Below are 13,205 nucleotides of genomic sequence, written 5' to 3' on the forward strand. Positions count from 1 at the left end.
GTGCTGTGGTGGGTAGGGGTGGTGCTGGGGGGGTAGGGTGCTGCTGGGGGGGTGGGGTGGTGCTGTGGGGGGTAGGGGTGGTGCTGTGAGGGGTAGGGTGCTGTGGTGGGTAGGGGTGGTGCTGGGTGGGTGGGGTGCTGCTGGGGGGGTAAGGGTACTTCTGGGGGGGTAGGGGTGGTGTGTTAGTATCCCACCCCCCTCTTACCTTCAATGAAGTGTTGGGGGGGGGACACAGCCATCCCTGGTGGTCCGGTGGTGGTAAGTACTGCAGGGGGGAGGGATCTGTGTAACAGCTCCCCCTGTCCTCCCACGCGATGCTGTGTGGAGCGTTGCCATGGTAACGCTCGGCAACGCTCCACACAGCATCGCGCGGGAGGACAGGGGAGCTGCTACACAGATCCCTCCTCCTGCCTCCCGACCCGGAAGCAGAATAGGCGCCTGCCGTTTCGGGCAGGCAGGCGCCTATTCTGCAGTGATGGCGGACCTGTGGCCGCGTGCCCACAGAGAGGGCTCGGCGTGCCACCTGTGGCACGCGTGCCATAGGTTCGCCATCACTGGCCTAGGGTATGTGTTTTCTTATAGCTGCTGTTTTCTTTCCTTCCAGCTCCATCTCCATCAGATACATGACGCTTGTGAATGTTTTAGTGTTTTTGGTCAATAAGATTCTGTAATTAGGCCCATCATAATTGTCAGCACCAGGCCCACTAAGCTCTTAATCTGGCCCTGGGTACGTCCAGTCTTTTTTAGTAGCCACTTAGTCAAACACTGGCCAAAAGCATGATGATGCTTTCTCTCATAGAAAAGGAGTGGATTCAAACGCCACATATGCGCCTTATGGCCCCGTTCTAGGAGAAGTCAAATGATGACTTCACCAAAGACAGAGTAGTTGCAGCAAGGAATCTGTCTCAGTGCTGATTTACAGGTAAGTTTAACTGCAATTTTTAACCTTTTATAGCAAGGGAGGGATGAATACAGTAATCTAACTGATAAAAGGAGAACATTAAAATGTTCCATTAAGCAGCGTTCTCGAGGGGCGGAGCTTGTCTGCCAAGCAAAGCAGACGTGCCTGCTAAGAGCTCCTGAGCCTGAAGCCAAGATTTGGGTGTTAATGCCCGACCACCCAAGCGTACCAGCTGTGGACAGCGATAGTCCCAACCAGAAGGCGATGCTGCATCGGGGGATACCCGATATGAGACCCTCCGTGGCTGAATCGACCACATCGCGGCCTGCGGCCTACACGGGTGGGAGCCGAGGAGAGGCGGCCGCTCTCCCGGTTCTCTGGCTGAAGAGGGAGCACTCTCACATTGCCCCCCCCCCCCCTCTGGACCGGTGGGGGATATCCCGGTCCCTGCCGAGCTGGACGACCGCAGCCCTGGACAAAGCAAAGGTAGCGGTGACACCCTCGTGCAGAAGTGGAGCGGCGACACCCAAGATGGCGGATGCGCCTAACTCCACAACACGCGGCATACAAACACTTGAAGCTAACCTAGATGAGCTGTTCACCAGGTTCTGGGCGAAGCTGGCGTCCAGAGAGCAACTGGCCGGCACAAACGTTCCTGCAAGGCGGCTGACACTCACCCGCACAGAGCCGGCGCCACCGCGAGCTCCAGCGACACACGAGGTGAGCCACAACCGGCAGACACGTGGAGCATACAGGCCGAAGCGACAGCAACCGCAGACAGCAGCGGCGAACCACAAACCCAACCCGGCGAACTCTAATCATCGTCCAAAGCACCCACAGACGACGCTGAGGAAGATAACAGAGAGAAAGCTGCACGCCGCTTCAACTCTGCAGATCACTCCTGCAAATATGCCCACAGTAATATCCAGCCATAATAGCGGACGCAGAGTGGTTACTATCGGCGGCTCCCCTAAGAGGCACCGACGGCGGGGCCGGCCACACAAGCGGCGACGGAGTGCCCGCTCCCCACCCAGCATTCACCCCCACTTCCAGCCACTACAACACCGGACGGGAGCTGGAGCAATCTACCCATCAGGGAAGGGCCGTTCCCCCCACTACGCAAACCTCTACCACCAAATGCCGGACGCCTGGCTCCTATACGCATGCATGGCATTGATACCACAGGAGATAGCGGTGCACCGGGGCTACAGTGTGAACCCAGAAGGGATCGGATGAGAATGGCCATGGGACTTGAGCATGACAGGCATATCACTGGACTTTCTCCATTATGCCTCCAAACGCACAAACTGTTCCCTGACTGCCGGCTAAGCATACAAGCACCATACCGGGACGTTAGTGTTGCCCCGCAAGGCATCGGCTGACGCAGCACCACTTGGGTCCCTGAGGACTCTCTTTGTTGTTTAGCCTGATAAATCTAGTAATTTGCATTCCCGCTACATTTTTTACGGTTCCCCTGTTCTGCTTTAGTTTAGTTTATTTTCTAAGCTATTTCACCTAGAGCACTATACAGATATAGCATTAGACAACCGTATCACATAACGAGCAGCCAAACTGCAGGTGACCTATATTTTTACAAGTTGATATCTTCTTTAGCCTGACCATAATCACTTAAGAATGTGCAGCAACTACACTTTTAAGCCGTCAGTTTTCTCATTAAGCATGTTTAATTTTTTATGAAAGCCCTCACTGTATAGCCAAGATGAAGATTACTTATGTTTTTTTCTGCTGTGGCCTTACACACTACTTATTTACTATGTGCCTAAGTTTTGCATAGCCTAAATGTTACTCTTCTATAGCCTATTAGCCTTGAATTTATGACATGTTATCGTTTTAACCTATGTGATGGTTTTGCTTATGGTTTTTCACACTAATATCCTTACAGCTTAGGCCTCACCTATTGTTCACTAACTATGTGCATAAGCCTTGTATACCCTCTTACAGTCTAACAGAATAACACACATACTAAAGCAAGAGATAACCCGTCACACACATACTAAAGCGAGAGATAACCTGTCACACACATACTAAAGCGAGAGATAACCTGTCACACACATACTAAAGCGAGAGATAACCTGTCACACACATACTAAAGCGAGAGATAACCTGTCACACACATACTAAAGCGAGAGATAACCTGTCACACACATACTAAAGCGAGAGATAACCTGTCACACACATACTAAAGCGAGAGATCACCTGTCACACACATACTAAAGCGAGAGATCACCTGTCACACACATACTAAAGCGAGAGATCACCTGTCACACACATGCTAAAGCGAGAGATCACCTGTCACACACATGCTAAAGCGAGAGATCACCTGTCACACACATACTAAAGCGAGAGATCACCTGTCACACACATACTAAAGCGAGAGATCACCTGTCACACACATACTAAAGCGAGAGATCACCTGTCACACATATACTAAAGCGAGAGATCACCTGTCACACACATACTAAAGCGAGAGATCACCTGTCACACACATACTAAAGCGAGAGATCACCTGTCACACATATACTAAAGCGAGAGATCACCTGTCACACACATACTAAAGCGAGAGATAACCTATTACTACACTGATAAGATGACTTATAGCATGTTTATTGCAACGATCTAACCTAACTATACTCACAAGCTATGTTTATAGTCAATTGTTTAAGCCTGATAAAAACATAAAAATTGTGCTTATTACTCGTGTGCCCCACATGTTTTACGTGGGATAAGCCAGAGGACTGCTTTTGGGGCACCTCTAGCCAGCCTGTATTACATATATGCACGTCAAAAATAAAGATTTACAAAAAAAAATGTTCCATTAAGTAAAGTTACTATGAAATTCCTGCAGTAAGAGGTAATTTAATAGTGGGAAGTTCGTGCCCTGATTGTAGCGCACGCACATCTAATGATTCCCTCGGGCTACTTTTTTTGAGGACAGTTCCCTTGTGTCCCCAAAAACATGAAACCATGTAACAAAGTCAGCGACAGACCCTAAAATCAGGACTGTCCTGCTTAAAATGGAAATGTTGGTAATAAAGTATTTACTTATTCTTAGATAGCTCACATTGGACTTGCTTTATTGCTAGAATGTGCAGACAAAATATCCCTTTTTGTAATAGTGGAAAATTAAAATAATTAAAACATTTTTACTGGAAAGTATATCATGTTAACTAACTGAAAATTTCACTACATGATTTGGGCTCTCGGGATATCCCTTTCCTTTTTTGTTTTTTCACATACTCCACTTAGTACTTTTCTTTATGAAAGTTAATTTTATTTGTGGCCGTTGTCCTAATCATGTAAGTATCATAATTTGGCTACCTAATTTAGCCATGTGGTCTGTGGTGTGCCCTGACCACCGTATAGGTAAGCCTAAAGAGGGCCACCCAAAATAATTAATTGTAAGAAAGTAAAAAAAGAAAAGTTAGCAGCATGAAAATGTAACAAACGTATAGATGTTATCCTTTATGGTTTTTATGAATAAAGGTGGATATGGTAGGAACAAATTAAAAGCATTGTGTTGATGGGGGATATATAGACCCTGACCACTCCAAGAATACAGGATAACGAATGTTAGTCTTCTCACTTCTATTGTTCATACTGTTATACATACCTACTGCTTTAAGATATGTACAATTTTGCCTCCCATATAATGTTTTCCTTTCTTCTTTTGTTTTATGCATTACCTGAATGTTTCAGACCGAGGATGGGGAGCCTCTCTTTCAGGTTTATTGATTTTGCCTGGGACATTTAAATTTGATGCATTGATACTGTTGACTATCCTGATGAAAGTCCAGATTTGTGGACTGAAACGTCGATGGTTTAATAAAGTATTTGAGGATTTAAGAGCAAAACTTGTGAGTGCACTCCCTTGTGAATTATAAGGTACTCAAAATATGATCCCATCAGCATTTATTACATTTGACATGTTTATGGATTTTGAAATACAAGAAGAGTAAAGGATAATGACAGACAATGATATTCACAAATATATCAAATGCCAAGCATAGCCACTCTCTGTATATTATTCCTAGAAGACTATATCCCTTGACAGTACCAAGAATAAGCCATGGTATGATTTATAACAGATAATTAATTGTGCATTCATAACAACCACTTCTTTATTTTGCCTCTCCCTTACAAAAGGTCTATACAATATTTAGCTGATAACTATGTTTCTGTTCTATTTTCTATTAATAATTATTCATTTGGCAATATACAAAACAATCTGTTAATTAAAAAATAAGTTGACTGCCAGAGAAAGCAGTAATACAATATAATAGAACTGTTATAATTTATTTTATTGGAGGGGGAAACTATTATGTAAAAGAGAAAAGAAAAGTGATGTGACAATAATAATTGGTTAAAGAAGTGGTCATATAAAATAACCTGGCTATGGTAGATACAAAAAGGCCAAAATTGGGTCGCAAACCATATGAAAGTATGTCGGCAAAATCATATAGTTTTTACACAAATTAAAGTCACATCATATTAAACTTTTTTAAACTATTGTCATATTTGAGCAACAGTGAGTGTTGCTGCTGACACCTTACATTTTTTTAAACTACAATTTCCATGATGCTTTCCATTCTAAAGCATTCTAAAGGCATGCAAAGCATCGTGGGAGTTGTAGTTCTACAACTTCTGAGGATCTACCTTCTGGGCACCCCTGTTATAGATTGTATTCAAGAGTGGTGTTAATGGGAATCTGCACTCCAAGTCTTTAAAAAAATTTTTTTAGACAGCTATTTAACAGAACATCAAGTAAAGCAAGAATGCACAAGGGTAGTTATCCCTTGGATTCTGTACATCTATATCTATTTGTATATTGGGTTTCATAACTTTCAATACTGTGTAACAAAAAGTAGACATTGTGCATTTCAGCAGACAAATTAACGAATACACAAATCCATTATACTGCACTCTTACCGGCTTTGGTTTTCCGTTTGGGACCAACATCTCAGAACTTGTGTTCTCGCTATGGTCAAAGTGGGAGAAGGGTCTAGCTGCACCCCAAGACTCAAGATAGCGAGTCATCCTTACAGATGGTCTGACCTTTAGACCATCGTTCACTCTCGGTCTGGAGATGTGATTGTTTTGACTGCGACGTTCCATGGACTAAAAAAAAAAATACAGAAGCAAAGAAAGAAAAATTTAAGTTACGGTGAACTGTGCAATGCTTGGCAAAGACTGAGATAACATCTTACTCAATGCTATTAACATCCAATATATATGGCGTCCTGTCCGTGTAACTTCAAACCCATCTGTTGATGACCTACAACTCCAAGAGTTCCTTAAACGCAACAGCTGGCCAGGAGCAGTGCTTGAGATGCCTACTCAACAATGTGAAAATGTGTCAAAACAGCAATTACTACATTTACAATAATATTTGTAAAATGCTAAGCTATCATAATGCTCACTGTGATACAAAGTATATAACAGGATACAAAAGGAAATTATAGACACAAGAATCTAACAAACAAGTATAGAAGACAAGGATGTTGGACCTCAGAGTGACTAGGTTTAACTAAATATCTCCAAGACAAATGGAATACTCGCCAAAGGCAGAACGTAGATTAAATGAAAGATAAGAACAGAATGACAAACTGGACGATCAGAGTAAATAGAAACAAATTGGGTTACACATAAATAACAGAAAATGACAAATTATTTCACTACAAGGACACAGCTGAAATGACGAGTACCCATGTGCGTCATAATCGCGCTTTTCTGTAGGATATTCGTTTGCATGCATAGACCTTAAATTCACACTAAACAGGTTCAGAGAGGCAGTATCTAGTGGCAGGTGGCATTTTACGGCCATGGGAAAACAACACAAGAAACTACAATGATTGCTTGGAGCATAGCAATGACAGCTTCAGCTGACACAGGTGGAGCAGATAGCATGACAATATTGCATATATAATACACCTGTGACATCTCCAACTATATCAAATATCTACACCTAAGACAACAGGAAATATCAGGCGTGGCTCCATAGTGCAGTGTTCAACTGTGTTAGAATGCAGCAGTATGGTCCAGATTAAATTTTAGTTTTGAAATTGTGTTAAAGGACCACTCTAGGCACCCAGACCACTTCAGCTTAATGAAGTGGTCTGGGTGCCAGGTCCTTCTAGGGTTAACCCATTTTTTCAGAAACATAGCAGTTTCAGAGAAACTGCTATGTTTATGAATGGGTTAAGCCTTCCCCCTATGTCCTCTAGTGGCTGTCTCATTGACAGCCGCTAGAGGCGCTTGCGTGCTTCTCACTGTGATTTTCACAGTGAGAGCACGCCAGCGTCCATAGGAAAGCATTGTGAATGCTTTCCTATGTGACCGGCTGAATGCGCGCGCAGCTCTTGCCGCGCATGCGCATTCAGCCGACGGGGAGGAGAAGAGGAGGATCGGAGGAGGAGAGCAGGAGGAGATCTCTCCGCCCAGCGCTGGAAAAAGGTAAGTTTTTACCCCTTTCCCCTTTCCAGAGCCGGGCTGGAGGGGGTCCCTGAGGGTGGGGGCACCCTCAGGGCACTCTAGTGCCAGGAAAACGAGTATGCTTTCCTGGCACTAGAGTGGTCCTTTAAATATGGAATGGGTAGCATATGTGAAATAACTTTTTTACATCAGAAAGAAGTTTTTTTTTTTTTTTTTTTACAAAGTTCAAGGGTTAATGGCTTTTAACAAAGTAGAAAAATGTAATATAAATTTGACAGCAAAAATGGGAAACGCTAAAAATGAAATATATGCTGAAAAATTGGAATTTAACTATGGGAACTTGGTAACTATACATCAGTGAACACAACTCCAATCTCAAACACGGACCATAAATAGAGGAATTTCAGAAGAATACACCAGAGAAATTGTTTTGTTTATTATTTGACATATTATCTGTGGAAATAATCTGGTTATCACATGTGCTAAGCAACATAGGAGTTCAGTTGATCTATAGCAGGGATTCCCAAGTTCAACCCAGTCCTCAAGTATCTCCTACCAGTCCTGGATTCAGGAATTATCTTGTTGTGTTTCATGTGGTTTTTTTTTTCTTTCTAAAAACACCTAAGACACAACTGGGTAATCCCTAAATCCTGGATTGGTAGGGGGTACTTGAGGACTGGGTTGGGAACCACCGATCTATAGGAATGAAGGAACTTTATTTGACTTTGCAATGTAGCATGTGTAGCGTTTTTAAACAAAGTGGGTAATTATGTTGAAGATTTCTGATATGGTAAGGGAAAAAGTGTTGGACTTTTGTATTTACATGGTTTAACTTTTTTCTGCATTTAAGGTGATTTTGCTTTAGGCTAGTTCTTCACAATTTAAGGGCCTATTTTATGTGTCTCTGGAAAAACTGATGCAGCTCCAACTTCCAACATCTTTGTGGGTTTTTAATGGCTGAAATGGAATAGACTGTATTTCATTTTAAATGTCTCCAGAAGCCTGAGATCCCAACATTTTTCATTAATACATATTTCAGTTATATTTATTCGTTATGTCGTAAAAAAATATATTTTATTGTTTTAAAAAAAAAAAAAAAAAATAGGGTTAAGTTTAGGATTTCTTTACTATTAGGACCGCACTGGAACATACATACAAGTCTGCTCAAGATTGATGGGAATAATATATCCTACTACAAAAATAATGTCTCAAAAACCCAAGCAATATCTATTGATCTACCCCTACCACTACAAAAAGCACTGTAAACTACACATAAATTCAAGTGGCGCACTACATCCATCTCTTATCTGGGGATAAAATTCACAAAACCATCTCATCTCCTGCCAAAAGGGAACCACCTCCCCTTGATACATAAACTTAACCAAATGATGGACAGGTGGAGTTGAATGGAAGTGTTGTGGTTAGGGCATATAAACTCCATTAAAATGATTATCCTCCCTCACATACTCTATCTCTTCAGAACACTATGCATACTGTTAACGAAAAAAGTAATAAAACAACTACAAACAACAATAAATGCTCACATCTGGAAAAGGAAGCCACCACGAATCGTGCACCGCCTATTATGGCTACCCAGCAACAAGAGAGACCTGGGCATCCCAGATGTGTGTAGTTATTATTTTGCAACAATATTATTCCAGGTTTTGCGTCTCATAACCAGACATGACAGTCCTACATGGCTACCACTTGGAAATGCCTGCATAGGGTCGCAGCATATCGCACACCTTCTTTGGTCCAGCACAACACCTACAATAACACAAATGAACAAGGTGCTCCTCAACACTATGTTTATGCAGACATCATGGAAAAGATGGGTACATAAACTCATCGCACCTACTTCATTACTAGCGTTAGCGTCAATTCTCACATTGATGTCCTTGTCTCGAGACCTCCCAATACACACATGGAAAGAAAGAAGCATAGACAGAGTTAATGACATATGCGATAGTCTCGGCATCAAAGCATTTCCAACCTTAGCGACAGAATTCCAACTAGAACCCAAAGAGTTGTTTACGTATTTAAGGACTAAAAATATAATTCAGTCTAAACACATAGCACACATAAAACAAACTTAACTTCCTTTCTTTGCCATGGTACTGCATAAAACCATTCGGCCAGGTGAGACCATTGTCCTTATGCTAGAATTCCATTGCTGGACACAAAGACATGAACATGCTAGCATGGAAAAGACGGTTGGAAACAACATTTCCCATGGAGCTGTGGCAGATGGCAATGGCACAAACCATCATCTAAAAGCTTGTCACATTGGGAGGCATACACAAAAGTACTAATGAGATGCGGATTGAAGTTGGTACTATGAAACATATCTTTTGGGAGTGTACAACATGAACACGGTTCTGGAAAATTATAGACGAGATTGTGAAAGAGGTATGCAATACAACTATTGCGTTCTGCCCAACATATGATCCCTAAGATACACGAAAACCCCAATAAAACAGTAATTCTAAACCTACTCACAGTAACCAAATCCTGCATAGCATTCCACTGGAAAAGTGTACGAGTTCCCTCTAAGAGTGAAGTTTTAAATAAACTGGAACTTGCATATCAATATGAAAAAATGGCTTGCAAAGTGATCGGCACCAAGGGCAAACACACAAAACTCTGGAGTAGTTAAAAAGCTATCAGGGAAACTCTACTGAACTCTTTGTGATGCAGATACACAAACAAAAAAAATGGTTGATGCAGAATGCATAGGTGAACAAAAAGGCATTCGATGATGGTAGTTATGCATTGGGAACAGTGAAGTGGGTGCATGCAGGCCCTGCCCAGATACGCACATTAATTACTGAAACCCAATTCCTGGAACAAGCCTCATAAAATGGAATAACGTTTATCCCTCCAAACGTAAACATTTTCCTTTGTCATAGTCTTTATAATTTTCCTTCCCCTCCTGAGCTTTGCTCAGCTCTTCTCATCTATCTCCCCTTATAAGGATACATGCATGACAAATTAATGGTTCGTATAGGTAGCTCCAAGTTGATTTCTATAGTGGTACCCAGAATCAGTTGATACCTGTGAACTCTGCCTACGTTGCTTATGTTGCAGTGAGGCGTGATGTTATAAACCTCGCAGAGTGACGTAATTTTAAACCAAGGTTGTGCAGGATAGCCAGTCATTAGCGGGATACATGTATGTGTGTTAAATGTTACATTTGTTACTATTGTTAACATTGTTAAAATACCGGTTATACAGTACGAGCCATGCCACTAAACTGTGAAATGTCATGTATCCATGTAAAACCTTTCAATAAAAACGATATATTGAAAATAAAAATAAATAAATAAAAAGATTGATGGGAATTGCATTCCCTAGTGGCTGTGTTATTTTCAGCATTTGTCCTGAATGGTATCCTGAGAGAGAAGCAGAAGATAGAGAGTCATTATTCTTCTAGCATATTATTAATGGGAAATTGGCCAAATTAATGGCAGAAGCTGTAAACAGCAGCTTATGCCCAGGGATAAAACTCACACTAATCTCTGGCAGGTCTGGGCATGTTGAAATAATGAAGAGATTTCACCTACTGCAGAGGAAATCATAATTTACAGTAGAAACAATAAAAAAAGGTTAAATTATCTGTCTAAATAAATACAAATTTTAAATAACTTTTGGATGTTTTGTTTCTAGAAAAGAAAAGAAAAAATAATAATATTCATGGATATTATGCTAATATGTAGGGTAATCTCTTGTTGATCCAAGAAGATATCTGGCTGCTAATTTGGAGTCAAGAAGGATTTTTTCCCCAATTTGGGGCAACATTGGAGTTTTTCGCCTTCTTTTTGATCAATCAACATGTGAAAGGCTGAATTGATAGACCAGCGTCTTTTTTGCCTAGCTTACTATGTAACTAATGGGAAAATATATATTAGGAATTTGCACAGTTTGGCTGGTGGTGAGTCCTTCCATATAACGTAATTCGAATACAAGTGTTCATGAGAGGCTTATCCTCACTGGGCCAGAGAGTTGGCAATAGTACTCTATCCACTCGGTCTTTGTGCGGGAAAGTCCATTTACATCTTATTTTATTTATTTATGAACGTGTTTTACATTGTTGCACAAGTCTGTCCTCCTTTTTTTAATTCATGTGTGTTTAAGAATTGAGTTTCTATGTATATTAGCAATGGTTTAAATCAATCATGTCAAACTCAAAGGCTAGCAAGGGCCAAATAAACAAGGTTTAAGTTAAAGTGGGCCACAAAAAACAAACAAATGTAAATTTTCACCCGCCCTACCAAACTCCAGCCCCCCCTCGTCTACTAAATCCCAGCCCCCCTCATCTACTAAATACCAGCCCCCCATCTAATAAATGCTAGCCCCCCTCATCTACTATATCCCAGTCCCCCGTTTACTAAACCCCTGCCCCTGTTAAAAAATATTTTCAAAAACAGCCAACAAGCAGTGTCCGGAGTCCGGCTTCTGGCATACCCCCAATGGCCCCATCCGCACCTTAAAAAAGCGGATCCTCCGGTTACTCCTTGAAACCCTCACACACACTCACTGAGACACACTCACTGACAGACATACACACACACACTGACAGACACACAGAATCACTCCGACACACACATACACTCACAGACACACACACACACACAAACACACAAACACACACACTCACTGACAGACACACAGGCTCCCTCACAGACACACACACACAGCCATACACCTATACACACAGACAGCCATACACACACACAGCCGTACACACACACACAGCCAGACACATACACCGCCATACACCTATATACACACAGCCATACATACAGACAGCCTTATACATACACAGCCATACACCTATACACACAGACAGCCATACCACACAGCCATACACCTATACACACAGACAGACATACACAGCCATATACCTATACACACAGCAGGGAGAACTTACACTCAGCGCTCCCTTGCTGGGCCACAGAAATATTAGTTGTGGGCTGCATGCGGCCCATGGGCCGCGAGTTTGACATGGCTGGTTTAAATGCATGTTTTTTTTTAACACTGTATGTGGACATTTTATAGGTTTTTAAAACTCTTTAGCATTTTACGTGCTATACACTTTGAACAGATTGTTTTCACACATCAATGCTTTTTTTATTATAAAAATGTAATATAAAAATTCCTTATTGATCCATATTTTGCACAGATTGCTGTTGCGCTGCATTATAAGAGGGGTGGAGAGACTGTGGCCAGCAGCAGGGAGTCTGGCAGTCTTGGCAACATGACAGTCTGTCGAATTGGGGAGTCACGTCATCGCCGTGTGAGCGGTGCGTCATAAGAGGGGTGGAGAGACAGTCGCCAGCGTAAGGGAGTCTGGCAGTCTTGGCAAGATGGCAGTCTGTCGAACTGGGGAGTCATGTCATTGGTGGACTGCCAAAGTAAGCATAGAGCTGCTTACATCACCAGATCCACTATACATTTCAATAATTTTGCACATGTGCGAGAGTACAGTACTGATGAGGGCTCCTGAAAAATGAAGCACCAGGAGCTGAAGAACAAAGATGGTGGCGCCCATGTGGGACAGCTTCAGATAAGTATAGTTAATTAAGCTTAGTTCACTGCACTCTGGGCCCTCGCATACCAAGCAGCCATGTCACCATCGGCAGACTTTGCAAAACATGCAGTGTAGAATTATTAATTTGTGATTGAATAAAGATCATTTTATATGAAGTGATATTTCTGGCATGCATCTTCATAGTAGTGACCACTAGATGGATTAGATTATATTCCCCACTAGAATAATTTATATGTTTTAGTATCAATATATGTTAACGGAGAGAGTTCGTATTGACAATGAATAAAGTAGATCAATAATCAA

At 42.0% G+C, this 13,205-nt stretch overlaps 1 protein-coding gene across 1 annotated transcript in view; it reads right to left on the minus strand.

Annotated features, from left to right (window-relative positions):
- The window catches only part of ADCY7 (adenylate cyclase 7), a 135,580-nt gene that overhangs the window by 38,742 nt on the left and 83,633 nt on the right, over positions 1 to 13,205 (minus strand). The window contains exon 10 of the mRNA XM_063437271.1: positions 5,849 to 6,037. Coding sequence (XP_063293341.1) covers positions 5,849 to 6,037 — 189 coding nt within the window. The remainder of the gene's footprint in view (positions 1 to 5,848; positions 6,038 to 13,205) is intronic.

Source organism: Pelobates fuscus, chromosome 12 (genome assembly GCF_036172605.1).
Source record: "Pelobates fuscus isolate aPelFus1 chromosome 12, aPelFus1.pri, whole genome shotgun sequence".
Lineage (NCBI taxonomy): Eukaryota > Metazoa > Chordata > Amphibia > Anura > Pelobatidae > Pelobates > Pelobates fuscus.